Below are 18,416 nucleotides of genomic sequence, written 5' to 3' on the forward strand. Positions count from 1 at the left end.
CGGCTACAGTGTATGGATTGTTCGTTCCTGAGGGATTAAGGATAAAGTGTTCGGTGGAAGCGAGGAGCTGCCGGTGGCTTGGTACTCTAAACGCTCCTTGTGCTTTTACCATCTGGTAAGCGCACTGTTTTGTCGGTGGTGGGACACTATAGCGATAAGGAAGCGTGGAATCACTGTGGTGCGATCGTCTTCCTTTTTTGGATAACATAAAGTTTTCATGGACTTTTCTTTATAAATAGTTTTTTTGATTTATATTATTTGGTGCAGCTCTTTTGTTCATTTTCAATAGCTATTATTATAGATACTTACAGCTTCGTCACACGTACTGTGCCCAATTTCCCCTAGATGATATTTCCCTAGCCAATAATCCATTGATGGAAGCCATTAAAACCCAGATCCCCAAAAATTAATCTCATAATTTTATGTTATGCTGTTACTCCCTCCAATGACTGTGGCGGCCTACGCACTAAAGAATAGATGGGCGGGAGAGATAGGTCCTATTGCAGATGATTAATGGAGCGATGCCCTAGAAACCTGTAAACTAGTATCACCCAAACGCTTTGACCGATTGACCCAAGTCTTTATAATGCACAGAGCATACTTCACTCCACTTAAAATTTCAAAATATAACAACACTTACTCTAGCACTTGCCCTATGTGTATCCAAGAAACCGGTACCTTTTTTCATCTCCTGTAGAAATGTCCCAAAATTCAAAATGTTCTGGTCACAGTTGGTGAGATTCCTACATGACACGATGGGCTCCCCCATAACACTTCAGCCAAAAACGTGTCTTTTGGGAATCTTTCCAGATCCTGATTCTAATAAATTTACTAAAATATTTTTGCATGAAATGCTATTCTCTGCATGGAAAGTTATTGCCAGGGTGTGGATGAGACCTGATCCCCCAACCGTCTCACAATGGATCATGGAGGTTAATACTGTACTGCCATACAAGAAACTTATATACACCCATAGAGGTTGCCCCTCCAAATATGAGAAGTTTTGGAACAGATGGCTCAAGAATTCTGCAACATGTATATGGTTGATTGATTCTTGATAGGCATTGAAATGTGCTCTGGATGGGTTCGCGGAGATGTATTGGGATCCTGCAGGATAAGGCGGGTGGACCCACGGGGATGTTTGTATGAGTCCGGTACCAACTAGGATACTATGCACCTATCTACTTATTTTTGTGAATGTCGCTTTATAATTTTGTATACAACTCAATATACGGCATACATATGCTACAGATTTGATACCCTTTTTGTATGTGCAATAATTTTTTCAATAGAAAGAACTCATGTTAAAAAAAATACATAGAGGGTATCTGTAAAGAGTGAGTGCTCCCAGATGCTTAACATTATGGGGGCAAGGAAATTAATTGTAAGATGTATTGCTATGTAAGTAGGGCTAATGCCCTGTACACACGGTCAGAAAGGGTCTCATCCGATTATATTGTCGGAAAATCCGATCGCGTGTGGACTCTATCGGACTTTTTCCGTCAGAAATTCCAACTGAAAATATTTGAGAGCAGGATCTCAAATTTTCCGACAACAAAATCCAATCGGACTTTTTCCAATTGTTTGTAGAGAATTCCGATCGGACAAAGTGCCACGCATGCTCAGATCAAATTACGAGACCAAAGCTATTGGCTACTAGCCTCAACGTAGTCCCGTCGTAACGAACATCATCACGTTCTGAACTATTGGATTTTCCGTCAACTTTGTTCGACCGTGTGTATGCAACACCAGTTTAGGACATAATCCGTCTGAAAAAATCTGACGGATTTTGTTGTCGGAATGTCTGACCGTGTGTACGGGGGCTAACTCCCAGAAAGAGAAACAGGTAGGGAGAATTTAAACTGTAACTAACAGGCATCTAGAGTTGTAACCTGAACCCAGAGGCCGCATACATAGTGTGTAGAGATTGAAATCAACATCTGCCGTTCCCTCTGTTGATGTGTGAGCTGAGCACGGTGTATACACCTGCCCATCTTGACAGTAGATGGGCTTGGCACCAGTCACCCAAGCTCAATGCGGCAGGGTCACCCCATCTTCTCCCCCGAAACACTGTAGCCCACCGGATTCAGAGATGGAAAGACCCTGGAGTGAGGGCAGCAACCTTCCAGTGCCAAACCAGACAGGCAGAACCACCTCCCCTCCTCCCACCCATGCAACATCATTTTGGCCAAAAAGAAAGCACTGGAGTAGTCCAGGCAGGGAGATCCATCCTTGATGGGTCCATTCAACCCCCTATACTGGTAGGGACCGAACCACCCTGCGGAGGGAAATCCAATACACTGAACCCCGGGTAAATGGTACATACATATCCACACAGAATAGTAGTGAAAATAAAAATAACTGATCCCTCATGTAGACTACAACTGAATTACACCCCCTGGGGCAGTCTTTGAGGCCCAGCTAGTGAGATGATTGAGAAAGGCAGCGTTCATGTCAGTGATCCCTCAACATTCCCCACCAGGATACAGACTAGGTGGACATTTCCAGAGGTCACCACTTGCACACTACAGGACGGCAACCGAGGCTGGAGCAGTGCAACTGAAACGACTTTGGCAGCATGGGTAAATCTTTCAGTCATCATGTCATCAGGTGTGTTCTTTGCATACAACATTGATATTTGGTCAGCTATCTGAATTGCAATAAGTCCTTAATTATAGTAATGTTGATAAGGGGGACCGCAGCGGTCACAATGGGGACAGTGAACAACGTTTAGTCTTAAGAACAGTCTTAAAAACAGTGGTGGAGGCGACAAATAATAGCCCGCAGCCTGTTCAGGTCCAAAGGTTTAGGACCCAGTGCTCTATGTATTCTGTTCAGCTCCATGTTTGCAGGTGGAGCAGTGTCAAGAATCCGGTGGAAGATGGCTAGAACGGTTTCTTGCAGATCCTCAGTACCCGTAGCTTCTGGAAGGCCACAGGGCTGCACGTTGTTCCAGCAGCTCCTATCTTCCAAGTCTTCCAGATGTAGTTGCAGGGCCAGTCATGCCAGCTTGAGAGTTGTGGGGAGTTTCCAGCTCTGGCACCTGTTTTTCCAAGGCTGTAGTCGCAGTCTCCACCACTGTAAGTCAGTCTGAGAGCTCCTGTACTTCAGTCCGGACTCCCTGTAGGTCTCTGTGGTGGGCCTCTTCAACCCTTAGGATAAGGATTTCTATGTCGGCCTTGGTGGGAATGGCATGCAGTTTTTAATATCTTTGTTAATGATATAGGGTCTGGGATTAAAAGTACCATTTCTTTCTTTGCAGATGACACCAAGCTATGCAGTGGAATAACGCCCTTACAGAATTCCTCCAATTTACAAGATGACCTCAATGCACTGTTTAATTGAGCAACTATGTGGTAAATTAAGTTTAATGTGGATAAATTTAAAGTTATGCACATGGGGGCTAATAATATGCATATATCATACATACTGGGTGGGGGGGGGGGGGGGTGTACAACTGGGGGAATCGATGATGGAGAAGGGTCTGGGGTTTTGGTACATCATAAGCTTAATAGTATGCAATGCCAAGCTGCAGTTTCCAAAGCAAGAGAAGTCCTTTCTTGTATTGAGAGAGGTATGGACTCCAGAGATAGATATCATTTTGCCCCTGTACAAAACATTAGTAAGACCTTATCTGGAATATGGAGTTCAATTTTGGGTACCGGTTCTCAAAAAGAATATGGGGGAAGTGGGAAAAGTGCAGAAAAGAGCAAACCAAACTGATAAGAGGCATGGAGGACCACCGCTATGAGGAAAGATTAGAGGAACTGAATGTATTCTCTCTTGAGAAGAGGAGATTAAGGGTATATGATCACCATGTACAAGTACATAAAGGGTCCATATAGTGAACTGGGTGTTGAGTTATTTACTTTAAGGTCATCACAGAGGACAAGGGTGCACTCTTTACGTCTAGAGGAAAAGAGATTTAATCTCCAAATATAAAAAGGTTTCTTCACGGTAAGAGCTGTGAAAATCAAGATTAGATTCCCTCCAGAGGTGGTTCTGGCCAGCTCAGTAGATTGCTTTTAAAAAGGCCTGGATTGTTTCCTAAATGTACATAGTATAACTGGGTACTAACATTTATAGGTAAAGATGATCCAGGGAATATCGGATTGCCACTTGGGGGATTTTCTCCCCCCTGCTGTAAGAAAATTGGATCATGCTTTTCTGGGGTTTTTCGCTTTCCTCTTGACCAATTGTGGGTAAAGGGATTGTGTATATGGCATTGCATGATTTTTAAATTTTTTTATTGGTTGAACTATTAGTCTCAAACTGGTGGCCCTCCAGCTGTTGCGAAACTACAAGTCCCATGAGGCATTTCAAGGATGACAGTTATAAGCATGATTCCCACAGACAAAGGCACAATGGGACTTGCAGTTTTGCAACAGCTGGAGGGCTGCCAGTTTGAGACCCCTGATCACTACATGGACTTGTGTCTTTTTACAACCTGACTAACTATGTAATTAAAGGTGGATTTTTAAAGCAGTATAGATTACCTGGGGGGTGGGGGGGGGGGGGGTAGAGAAGATTTATTCAGATCATGCAGAGCTGACGTGCAATACTTAACTCAAGATTAATATTTTATCCAAGATGACAGTTGCCAATGCAATCCCTGCCTGTACATCCCTTAGAGAAGGTCTAAACTAATAAAATTTGATATAAACTATTTTTTACCATATGGGGTCACATTTAATACCTACTGTCCTTGGGTGTTCTCTCCCCCGATTTTTTGCTATAACCCCCAAATACTTACCTGAACTCACTCTCAATCCAGCAATGTGCACGGAAACTTCAGCTCTCTCTCTCATTGGCCTTCCTTGCTGTCAATCACAGCCAGTGAGCCAATAAGGAGAGAGAAGGGGCAGGCTGAGCCACAGCTTTGTGTCTGAATGGACACGCGAAGCAGCAGCTTGGGAGTGTGCCTGCTTGGGTGCCTCCATTGCAAGCTGCTTACCCTGGGGGCATTTGACAGGAAGGTGGGGCCAGGAGCACCCAGGACCCAAGAAGAGGGCTGCTCTGTGCAAAACAGTTGCACAAAGTAGGAAAGTATGACATTTATGTTTTCTTAATTGATCTTTACTTTTTGCCTTTAATATCACTCTAAAGCAGAAGGAGAAATGTGATTAGCTTCAAAACCCAAACAGGCATGCTCACCAACCAGTAAAGTTTCATTTAAGCAGGCTTTCAGTGAGATCCAGGTGGCACACAGGCTCTCTTCTCCATAAAACAAAAACTCCTCTCTATGTCCACCTGATTAAAACTGGTCAGTGAATTCTGGCAGTGGAGAGTCTCCACTGTCAGAATACAATGTCCTAGCGGGAAGGATTCTTGCATCCATCTTGTTTGTGTGGATGGGGGAATCTGTTTTTTTTTCCAGCCCCCTGGCTGAAGGAAAACATGATCCATCTATGACCAGCCTTTTATTCAGGGCTGTAGGGGAAGTACCTGCCCTCTACATTTAATCCCCTCTTGACCCTGCCACAGGCTGACATTCCACAATATAAACTGTATAAATGTATTTACACATACACAGTACATATAACATATATTAGGGGACATTTTTGATAGCATTGGATTACAGTACCTTTGTGAAGTCTCCAGCAAGAAATCCTTGTTCAAAACCACTCCACATCGTTAAAGGAATAAGAAGAGCTTGTCTTTTATCTTGAAGATGCCTAAATGTTGCAAATGTTTTCATCCATAATGATTCTCTTTTGTCAGCCCTTCTAGATTCCTCCTCTTCTTTTAAGTCAATATTATCCAAGAATATAATTATAAGCAAGACAGCAAGTATCCCAGCTCCTTGATAAAAAAAAAAAAAAAACACAATGGACAATGAAATGTAAAAAAGAGATTAAAAAAATAACATATTAAGCATACATTGCTTGAAGCTCTTTTTTAACTTTTTATCTTAGTCTCAATCCCTCTACTAGTCTGAAGGATTGACTTTCAATAAATCTGATACACTCCCTTGCACCTGCATTACTTTTTTGTACTCATCTCTATTAGATGGCCAGAACTGTAACATGTGATAGCAATTTTGAGCACTTGATATAAATTATAAAGGGCCTTAGAGCTGATATGGTATATATGTAGGAACAAAAATGGAAAAAACCTGAATGATTAGGCTGCATCCATATAAGTGTTGTATCACTCTAAAGTTAATATTATAGCTAGTGGCCGACATGTGAGCAGCACTGTGAAGGAGCTCTGGCCGGGATGATAAATCCTGTCCAAATCCTGAGTGTCAGAGACACAGATCCTTCACAGCACAGATACCCTGAGACTCCCTGGACTTGACAGAACATGCGGGCATGGTGAAATACGGGCCAGCATCAATGGAATCTGCCACCAACCGCCTATTCCGTTATGCATGGGGATCCCAAGATGGCGACGGCCATGCGGCAGAGGAACAGGGCTCAAGCAGTACACAGCGGACAGGGGCCGTTCGCTCACCCGTACAGCCAGGGAAGGTAAGCCCGCTACCCCGCAGGTCTCAGGGCAGGAGAAGGGGCTCATCCCTGGATAGCTGTCCCCCACAGGGATATGTGGGAGACGGAACAGGCGGAGGCCGAAGGGGAACCCTCACTAAAACAAATCATGGAAGCCATATACACATGCCAAACCACTCTGATTGAACATATTGATGGGATAAGGGCAGAAATGTATTTTCTTAAACAAGATGTACAGACTATCAGAGAGAGGGCCTCAGAAGCCGAGCAACGGATTAGTGATCTGGAGGATGTAGTGCGCCCCATGGAAAATAAAGTGCAAATCCTGCATAGAGATGTCTGTGCCCACACTGAAAAGCTGGGAGACATGGAAGACAGACAGAGGTAGAACAACCTCCATTTTGTTGGTTTCCCTAAAAAAGCAGAGGGTAAACGGACTGAGGATTTCCTAGAGTTATGGCTTAAAGATAATATGGCTGATACCACGTTCTCACGTTTATTTGCCATAGAGACATCCCTTCTAAACCACCGCCTCCTGGAGCACATCCGCACCCACTTATTGCCCGCATATTACATTTCAGAGACCGGGAAAGTATCCTTCGTGCAGCCCATACAGGGGGTGAATTACAGTATAATGGGGACCGCATTTCCATATACCCGGATTTCTCTGCAGTCACGCAGAAGCAGAGAGCCAGTTTTGTACATGTTAAGAAAAGGCTGCAGGAATTACAAATGCCATACAGAATGCTCTACCCAGCAAAACTACGGGTGGTGGATAGAGGTAAAGCCTATCTCTTTAATACACCTAATGAAGCTTCACATTGGCTGGACACTAGGGGACGTTGCAGCCCAGAGGCCCGCTGAGGATATTGCAGTTATATTTGGATCACAAGCGCCAACAACCACATGAACATCTTTAGACATCATCTTGTTACTTTTGCAATACTGACTGACACTACTGCAGTTTGGTAAAATGTGCAGCCTTGGTCCACGTGTTTTTTTTATTTTCTTCAGAACATTCTACAACAGAGAGAGAAGCCAAGGGGTTAAGAGAGGAAGTCCACAGATCTAGGGGAGATGCTCATCTTTTGGGGGAGAGGTTGAGTGAGGGGTGTTTGTTTGGGGTTTTTTTTGGCATTTTTATTTTTTCATTTTTCACTGGCAGGTCTCCCACCTGTTTTTACATTTCTTTCCCCAAAGTGGTTTCTGGATTTCTCTCCCGTGAAGGGGGGGGGGGGGGGGGGAATTTTTACCCTCCAGTTTTGATGGACTTCCATAGGGGACATTGTCTACCTCTTTCTGCCTAGACATATGCAGTGTTGTTTTGAATAGTAGAGACCTGTGACCCCCCCAAGGTCATTTACGCTATTTTTCAGTTATGGGATTCAGGCACACAACAGGTTGGGGCTGTGTGCAGGGTGGGAAGGGTCGGGTTAAAGTTGTTCCTAAGTTTGTGCTGTGTGCTGTCGGTTGTTTTTTCTCTCTCTTGCTCTGCTCTCTGCAGGACAGAAGTTTCCCAGGTACTCCCACATGAGAGACTTCCCACAGATATACAGTACATATTCTCTTTAGGTACAGATGGCGGGTAAGACAAATCTGATATCATGGAATGTAAGTGGTCTGAACTCGAAAATTAAGAGGTCCCTTGTATTTGATTTTCTTAGGAAGTATAAACCACACATTTTCCTATTACAAGAAACGCATTTACAGGGCTCCAAGGTAATGGCTTTGAAGAAAGCCAATATTATGAGGGTACTACATGATAAATACTCCACTTATATAAGGGGAGTAGCCATTTTGGTTACCAAGAAAGCTGTGGCACATAACCTGCAGGTCAAATTAGATCCAATTGGTGTGTGTGTACATCCCACCCCCCTTCTCTCTCCAGATATTAGACAAAATATTGCAAGAAGCTATATTAATTGCACAGGGTCCGTTGTTACTATTGGGAGATTTTAACGCAGATGGGGATCTGGACAGACATGGATGTGTATCTAACTCTCATTATATCCTTTCTTCCTGGCTGGAGAGCTATGCTCTCACTGATGTCTGGAGACAAAGACACCCTGGAACAAGAGAATACTCCTGTCACTCGGAGACCCATAAGACACTGTCTAGGATAGATTTTTTACTCTCTACCCTGGATGGTCTCCCACTCATTGCTGGTGTTAGATATCTCCCTAGAGCAACTATGAGAGGGGTGTTGACTGCGGAAACTAGGGATTTCTCCAGAGCTCAGAACTCAGAAGTAAAAAAAAGCAGAGTCTGAGATCTCGGAGGCAGAGAGTAATTACTTTCAGGACTCATCCCCTAGTAAGTACCAAATATGGCAAGATCGAACCAGACTGTATAAACTGCTCCTGACTGAACATGCTACAAAAAAGCAACATCAATCTAGGTCCTTTTTTGAGTTTGGAGACAAAAGTGGCCGTCTATTCGTTTTTTTAGCAAAGCTATTGTATACTCCGACCTCGGTAATGCAACTTAGGAATCCCAGGGGGGAAACAGTGAGAGAACTGCCTGAGATCTTAAACACCTTTGTAAACTTCTATGAAACCCTCTATCAGACTCAGACTCGACATACTCCACAGGACCTAAACACTTACCTGGTCTCCCTTACTTTACCCTCATTGACGCTGGAGGATAGTGTAGCTTTGGACCTACCCATTACATAGGAGGAGATATCTGGGGCTATTTCTTCCTTTAAAACTGGTAAGTCTCTGGGCCTCGATGGATTCCCGGCTGACTGGTATCAGCTACATAGGGAACAACCGGTTCCTCTTTTGCAAAAAGTTTTTATTGCAGCTGAAAGGGACGAAATACTTCCGGACTCTATGAGAGAAGCGCTGATTGTGGTGATCCCCAAACCAGGGAAAGATCCCCAAGAATGTGAATCATATAGGCCAATCTCTTTAATCAATTCTGACGTCAAGATACTGGCCAAGGTCTTGGCCAGTAGATTGCTGTTGGTGGTTCTCAAACTAATAAATTCTGATCAGACAGGATTCATACCTGGCCGCTGTACACAAATGAATCTCCGTAGATTATATGTTAATTTACAGACTCAACACATTAATATGGGCAGGAGAGTGATTGCCTCTCTAGATACAAAGAAGGCGTTCGATTCTGTGGAATGGGACTATTTATTTTCCATCCTAGACACAATGGGATTCGGTCAGAGGTTTATCTCATGGGTAAAATTATTGTATAAGGACCAAAGAGTGAGCGTTAGAGTCAATGGACTTATATCAGACTCTTTCCAGATCCATAGGGGAACGAGACAGGGGCGCCCCCTGTCCCCTCTCCTATTTGCTTTAGCTATTGCGCTATTGGCTGTTAAACTTAGGTCTCATGATACGATTAGGGGGTTTTTGGTTGGGGAGCTGGAGGAACGCATGTCATTATACGCTGATGACATGCTCCTGTATTTGGGTGACCCTGAAGCTTCATTGTCAGCTGCGGTCTCCCTGGTTCAGGAATTTGGTGACTTTTCCGGTTTTCGCATTAACTGGAAGTAAGCCCTTTTTCCTCTAGATCCACAGCCGAATCTGTCCCTTCCCGAACAGTGTCCCTTAACCACAGTCTCACAATTTAAATATTTGGGAATAACGATCCAACTCCCCCCCTTATGGCCCGTAATTACAGCCTTCCAAGATAGGATTCGGAAGTGGAAGGATTTACCACTTACATTGTTTGTTTGGGAGGGACAATTTATTTAAAATGATTTTCTTCCCCACATTCTTCTACTTTCTCTCTAATGCCCCAACATACATACCAAAAAAGACATTTAGGCACATTCATTCTCTACTGACCTCTTTTCTGTGGGTCAACGGTGCGGCTAGAATCGCGATGGAGCTTCTACAACTACAGGTGGGGAGAGGTGGCCTGACAGTACCTGACCTCCGCCTATATTATCTCGCCTCACAACTAGCACATATTCATTGGCGAATGTTTCCACAGCTGAACAATGTGGCAGTGGCAGTTGAGGCGGCTGTGGTGACTTCTTATGAGACTATTGAATTTCTTCTTTAGGGGCTGACACCCACGAGAGAGGAAATAAAATGCTTGGCTCTGCTAAGCGGATTCTAGGGATTTGTATAAAACATATACTGGACACTCCGCTTCAGCTTTCACCTAATGCTCCATTGTGGTTTAACCCATGCTTCAAGGAGTTTTTCCATTGGTTATAGATGGGCCAAATTTGGATTGACCTACTTACACCAATTATATGATGATAATGGGGATTTGAAGTCGTTTGTACAACTGAAAAGGGATCTGGATCTTCCAGATGCATGGAAATACCAATTTACCAGACTAAAACATGCTGCTCGTGCTCAATTTGGAGCAGAGCCAGTAGCCCTTGTAAATTCCAAAATGGAGAGACTCCTCACGCATCCGGAGCACACAAAACTAATCTTCACCTATTAGAACACCCTTGCGGGAAAAGTATACCCAAAAGAAAGGAAACTTAGGGAGAAATGGACTGAGCTTATAACAGAAATTACAGAGGATCAATGGGAGGAGGTACTCTCTTCATATTTACCTATGGTTATATCTTCCAGAGACAAAATGATCCAACTAAGGTACCTACATCAAACGTATTACACCCCACTTAGATTATATAAAATGGGAAGGAGAGACAACCCCACTTAAATGCTCCTCTGTAGAGGGTTCCTTTATACATATGGTCTGGGAATGCAATAGAATAAGGCCACTATGGTCTCAGGTGACCCAATTCATAGCTGACACCTTGGATCTGCCTAACATTTGTAGCCCACTTTTGGGATTATTGGGAATTATAGAGGATGAGGTTATGAGTAATAATACAAGATTACTATTAAGGCTACTATTTTATTATGTTAGAAAGCTCATCGCTCTTAAATGGATTAGCAGTGACCACCTTACATTGAATGCTTGGAAAGGATTAATCAATGCTAATGTTACCATGTATAAAATGACATATGACTCCAGAGGCTGGCCTAAGAAATTTAATAAAGTCTGGGGTAAATGGGTTAAAGCAACTGAAACGGCACAATCTGACACTTAATGGAAAACATTAAATTTAGGGAAAAAAATGATGAGATCTGAGGGAGGGAGAGCTTTAGCACATGGCACAAGAACTAAAGGTTAACAGGGAATTTTCCCTTTAGTGTTAATATTCATTTTATTTTTATTTTTATTTGTCTGATTTATTTTACGAATTGTTATTGGAAATGGTAAGCTACACCTAACGTAGTATATTATATACTGTTTCTTTAACAAAAAAACAAAAAAAGAGGATGGGCTAAATGTACAATTTATGATCTACATGGAGAGGTCTGTTTCTTAAAGACCACCCACAAATTGCTTATTTGGTTGTAATCCATGGAATATACTGTATTTCAAATGTTATGCTTTGTACCTGACATGTATGTACATTTGGCAAATAAAAACCTTTTTTAAAAAAAAACGTAATATTATAAATGATGGTGCGCTCAAATCAATTTAATTCATTGCTCTAAAGAGGTATAAGTACTCTTCATGCATCTAAAGTGCTTAAAGTACAATAAAATATTTTCATAAACATACACCACACAGTGTTAATTACTGTGCAAAATAATTGCACCAAATATTACTGTGCAAAAATTGACCCTTGATAAAGTCACATGACATGTGACGCAACGCGCCAGGAGGAGCCAGTGACGTCATTCGGTGTAGTGTCTCTGAACACAGCAGGTGAAGAAGACTGTGCTGGGAACGCCTTTAACTGGCTGATTGTTATATATCCGCTGTTATCAGTCCAGGTTATGTGAGTGAAGCAGCTTGTGTTTAACCACTTTCAGACCGGACCATTTTGCAAGCCAATGACCAGACCACTTTTTGCGATTCGGCACTGCGTCGCTTTAACTGACAATTGTGCGATTGTGCGACGTGGCTCCCAAACAAAATTGACATCCTTTTTTCCCCACAAATGGAGCTTTCTTTTGTAATAATTCTGAGCATTTGCTAATCTCTCTGGCTGCTAGATATCAACACTAAAAATGCTATCCTCCTGTGGGATTGTGGTACAGCAGAACAAATAGCAGACAATTCCAATTTCTGAATACCAGGTGCTGCGCCATAGAGAAATGCCTACACACCTGGCTGTTCTTGATCCCCCAGGTAGAGGTCAAGGGTGGCTTTCCCAGTAGGGAGCTGTCCCTGTGCTGTCCCTTGGTCATGAGCAAGCAAAGTATTGCACCTTGCTGTCCCCTCTATCCAGGCTTGGGTTGTGATGAAAATAAATTACTCACTCAGTCCCTCTTTAGTGAATCATAAAGTCCAGGGGGCTGCCACATATGCTTTCTGCTATACAGGCCCAGATTTTGACTGTCAGGGTAGCTTCAGCTAAGCCTAGCTGAGACTGTAAAGGATGTGAGACTTCAGCTGCACCTTGTCTCTCTCCATCTGGGGTCCCCTCTGGGCAACTAGACCCTGGACTCTGCTCCCACATGGTCAGGCTCCAGAACATGTATGGTCTATCTCCCCAACTCCTGGGCCTTCCCTACCCAGGGATTGGTGGAGACTCCATATATATCCAGGCTTTATCCTCTGTTCCTCCACCCTCTAAGTTTCAGAACTATCCAGCTGTTAGAAATTCTGTATATAGCCCTACAGAACAGACAGTGCACAGTCCACATGTGCTTATTTTGTTGGTTAACGGCAGACAGGAAACAGGAACTTTATTATTGAGAAAATACAGAGTTTTACAATAGATGCTGCTACAAACTTATAAACATCTACTGGCTGATAAAAAAAAATATATATATATATATATATCTACTGAATACCAATAATCATATAGTTGTTGCATAAAATACAAATAAATAACTACTCCTTATATTAGTCCCATTTCAGATCTCAGTTCTATAAAGCCGTTTCTTCTAAGCAGTGACTCTGAAGTCACACTTCATGAGTTGGAAGTCTTTGCATCTCATCCCATGAATCTGGCCCAGGTTTTAATGCTATACGAGCAACATCAGACAGATGTTTGGCTGGGATGCCTTTATTGCATCTGGGGGATTTCCTGATCAAGGCCTCTTGTGGCCTCATTTCTTCTTTTACAGCATCTGGATTGTCTGCATTAATTTATATTTCTTTGCTACTTTGTTGTTTATCTTCATGTGGCACTAATGTGGAATTTCCCTCAGTTTGTGCTAGTTCATGGAAATCTATTAGGTAGATCGTGGGGGTGCCTTAGCACACACTAGAATTTATGAGAATATTATATCATTAGGTCACCATCCCAAATACATAGCAGGAAATAATATGAAGAGAGACAAAGCGGATGTTCTAAGGGTGACCTGCTGGGATTTAAATGATTATCCAATTACACAAACAAAAATTTATATAAAAATGCATACATTTTATTGTACAATGGTACAATAAACATAATTGGATCCACATATGAAACCATACAAGAAAGAGGAAAAATTGCTGCGCAATGGTTTATTTTGCGTTTCACGGTAACATGCTGCTCCTTCAGATTGCCAAGTATGCTTGTGACAATTAATTCAATACAAAACTTATATCCAAAAAAATAAAGCATATATCAATATACATCATATACATTTGAGAGAAAAAGCACCACCATCTCCTTAAGAAAAAAAAATGAATATTTACAAAACCAATCAAAAAAACACACAAAAAAACAAAGTTCCGTTTGTCTAGGGTCGTGGGGAGGCAAGAGCAAACACCAAAAGTGGAGGGAACCAGTCCATCTTAGCAGCTATATATAAATCAAAAAACAATAACAATGAAGCATAAAAAGCTTCAAATGTTAAAATATACCAAGACCACAGACTATACTGTATTAGTCTCATGTAAGGTACTCATTGTTGCGGAGTAGTGGTAAGCACTTAAATGTAAAGCTGGTATAGATTAATAAATCCCAAGTTCTATGTTTTGGTTAAAAAATTTGCTGATGTCAAAAAGAGACTGCAAAGGCTACAGTTATCCTAGTTAAGATTGACAGCCAGAGGTCAGAACCAGTTCTTTGAAAATGCACTGGACGCAGCCGTCTGGTTGGATAAAAATGAACAAGATCTCCGCCGAAAGGGGAAGGTTGATATCCTGTTTGGAATTACAAAAAGGAATGATGGGCAATAAGTTAGCAAAAGATTGGGAAACAAACGGGGAAAGGGACAAGTAGTTGAAAGGAGGACCAAACTATGGTATTTAATTGCTGAATAAATCTTTAATACTACAAAAATCTAACAATGACCAAAAACCCATATTTTAAACATGGGCAGTGTAAACCACCCCGCTAAAGACAATAAAAATTGTTAAAATAAAGAGACAACGTTGTCACTTTAAAAATGGACACACAGGACACCGCTGCAATGGTGCAAACTAACCACACTATATACTGAGTATGAACACTTCCATATATATCGAAGCCTTGATGGTCTGTGAGTGAGTGATTAAAACACAAAGCAATACTTGTCCCTTACAAGGCTTATTGTATACTAATTGTGTCACATATGCCCATTTAGCAGAGACCAGTTCATGGACAGATTGTCCGTGGCTATCTCATATAGATGGAAGTATATTGCACTGCTGAGCAACACATTTACCAAGAGCAGAAATCGAATACTTGTATTGATGCACTTGCGACTAAATTAATACAGTCCTTGGATATTCCTACATGCAGCACACACATTGCAATCACTAATAACTGACAGTCCAGGTGAATGAATCAGGCTATAACAGCATTGTAAAGGTGAGGACAGATTAGTAACAGTGCCCTCCTAAGGATTATTCTGGGTGGTCGGCAGAGCATCCAAGTGACAATCAAAGTTCAAGAGCTAAGATCCCAATTGTATGGCTATCTGAATGTGTATGAGCTGACTGAAGTCATATACTAAACAGGATAGCCAGAGTAGGATTTGTCTGTCCGTTAATATTCCGCTAATGAGGATAGCATCAGAGTAGATTATTCAGAGAGTCATAGATTATAGTCTCCTTTCCAGGGGATCTGATACAAGTGGGTATAGACGTGGAATCACTTTACATGTCTATTCCCCACAAATGGGGACCAATGGCGGTGTTCCATATCCTAGACTCCAGATTTCCAGTTTTATGTGCACAGAATGAGTTTATACTAGACCTTTTGGAGTTGCCAATGCACTGAAGAATAACTTTTTCCAATTTACAGGTTCATAGTATCAACAAATAAGGGGTACAGTTATGGGAGCGCCATGGGCACCCGCTTATGCATGTCTGCACTGGGGATGGTGAGAGGAGGAGGTGGTGTGTAGCTGGTTGTAGCTTAGGTACATTGATGATGTACTGAGGCTCTGGGAAGGCTCTAATGAGGATCTATCCCTTTTCCTAGATGTGTTGAACTGTAAAACACAAAACATTAGGCGGCAGATACGCAAGAAATTTCTTTCTTGGATCTGCTAATCCATCTGGAAAATGGCAGCCTCAGTACCCAGACCTTCAGGAAAAACACAGCCGCAAATACTTTGCTTCATGCAAGTAGCCACCATCCAAAATCCATAATACAGAGTATCCTGGTAGGTCAGTTCCAAAGAATCAAAACGTAACTGCTCAAATGAGTCAGACTATAGAGAGGATATTCACATCGTAATTTGAGAAGAGCCAAGAGATTGAAAAATTTAGAAGCGACCTAATCCGGCCCCGGGGGGCTTAACAGGAGAACCCTGAGGGACCTGTAAGGAAAATTATCAAATTTGGTGTGCAGTGGAATGATCTCAATAAAATACTCAATGAGCATTGACATATATTGACACGCTCTAATGACCTGTAAGACATAGCCGGATCTAGACCATATCTTGTTGCTAAGCGAGCAGGTAACCTAAATGATAATTGATCTGCCAGAATTGAAGGGGATGTTCCCATGTGGCCACCGTGGTATCTGAAGATTTGTGGAACGGTCTGACATGTTCACCAACTCTGATGGTGCCAATAGATATAGCATCAAACAATTTATCAACTGTGCGACTACTAGAGTTCTCTATCTATTGGAATGTTCCGGCAAAAAACTCTATGGGGGTTACTTACGAAAGACAAATTCATTTTGCATTACAAGTGCAAACTACAAGTGCAAAGTGTAGAAATGTAAGGAGAATAAAAAAACAGCATTTTAGCTTGCACATGATTGGATGAGAAAATCAGAGCTTCCCCTCATTTCAGATCTACCCCTCAGATTTACAGCGACTGCACTTCCAAGTGCACTTGCAGTGCAATTTCAAGTGCACGTTGCACTTGTAGTTTGTACTTGTAGTGCAAAGTGGATTTGCCTTTTGTAAATAACCCCCATGTGTTCAAAACCAAATGCCAGCTCCGTGTTAGGGTCGGTGAACATGTCAAAAGCATCAACCTTAAGAAAGACAATCCCATTGGACAGCATTTTGCGCAATACCACAATGGGAGCCCAGAGGGTCTAATGCAGCACGTACACACGAGCAGACTTCGCGTCGGACTCAACTCCTAAGGACTTTGACGGAGTTCCGCCGGAACAGACTTGCCTACACACGATCACACCGATCTTCTATTAGACGGTGACGTACACCAGGTCCGACAAGACTATAAAACGGAAGTTGTGCCACCCATTGGGCTCCTTCTGCTAATTTTGGGCTTACCTCGTGTTAGTAGAAGTTTGGTGAGAGACGATTCATGCTTTTCAGACTTGTGTTTTTCAGATCGTTTAACTGTTCAGTTTGTGCTTGTGAGGTTTGTATCTGCTTTTCAGTGCGTGTAGTCAGTTCCCATTGGTTTATTCAGTGTGTTCTTGTCCACTCTTTGCTGATTTTCAGCTTGCTCTTCACAGGCCTTGCTGTTCTGCAGTTCATTCTGTTATGTTCCTTCTGACCAGCCGACTGTTTTGAAGCCATGTTGCGTGTACGTACTCATCGTAGAGTTCGTGCTTTGCTTGGGCTTGGAGTTGTAGTTTAAGTCCCTTCGACACAGGGTCTCTCAGGGTGTTGCTAGCAATGCTGCAAGTATCTGCTCAGCAAGTTACACACAGGCTGGATGCACTTCTTAACCAGGGAAGGGTTTATTACTCACTCAGAAAGTGATGTGCATTCTTGCATGGAGGAGTCATATACAACCGGTCTCCCTCTAAGTATCATGCTGCTGCTTCCAGTCCCAAACACACTGTGACTGACTTCCTGGTACAGCCCCTCCCCCAGCATGCATCGGGAGAAAGGGGTCAAGGGTCACAATGATTCTGCATAAACATTACATTAAATTTTTCTTGAAGAAAAAAAAACAAAAAATATATATATAACAAGAGAACAAATACACAACACATAAAATACTCAACACATAAAAAACAATGCAAACATGATCAGTTCAGCAAGTAGTATCTCCAACTCAGTTCTGTGGCTTCTGCAGCACTTCAGGAGCCCTTTTGCTCCATTTCCTGTCACGTAAGATTTCAGTGCTTTGCCAAAGAGGAGTTTGATGTATTTGGCAGGCAGACTTACGAAGTGGCACAGCACTGGAAGGGATAGAGTCGGTCAGTGGGTGTAGAACAGACCAGTCTCTGCGACTTCAAGCACATGTCTGGACTCCTCCGGAATATGGTCACCAACCTTTTCAGGGGTTGGTTGTAAACTTGTGGGATCATGCCAGACACCATGCCATATGTCACAAGTAGAGCCCTGAGTAAACTCTGGTGGTTGGTTAGAAAGAGGGGTCGGGTTTGTCTCTAGTGGTCGGCAAATGCACTTCCTCAATTGTGAAAGGTGTCATCGAACATAAATGCCATTCTCCAGGCGAACAAGGTACATCCTTCCAAGAGGTCCATCAATTATACTGGGAAGCCAATGAGGCAAAACTCTGTAATTCCAAAACCATACAAGATCACCGGCACGGAATCTAGGATGGCCTGGTGGAGGAGGTTTTGGTGACTGTTCCTGTGGATAGACTAAATCCAGTTTGGTGTGGAGATGTCCCATAAACATAAGAAAA

The 18,416-nt window shown here is 42.5% G+C and overlaps 1 protein-coding gene across 3 annotated transcripts in view; it reads right to left on the bottom strand.

Annotated features, from left to right (window-relative positions):
* UNC93A (unc-93 homolog A) overlaps positions 1-18,416 on the bottom strand; it is an 894,938-nt gene that overhangs the window by 363,494 nt on the left and 513,028 nt on the right. For all 3 annotated transcript variants that reach the window (XM_077486513.1, XM_077486514.1, XM_077486512.1), the window contains one exon: positions 5,585-5,802. In XM_077486513.1, the coding sequence (XP_077342639.1) occupies positions 5,585-5,802 (218 nt within the window). The remainder of the gene's footprint in view (positions 1-5,584; positions 5,803-18,416) is intronic.

Source organism: Lithobates pipiens, unplaced genomic scaffold, assembly GCF_037356315.1.
Source record: "Lithobates pipiens isolate NorthernLeopardFrog02 unplaced genomic scaffold, aLitPip1_a1.2 Scaffold_18, whole genome shotgun sequence".
NCBI lineage: Eukaryota > Metazoa > Chordata > Amphibia > Anura > Ranidae > Lithobates > Lithobates pipiens.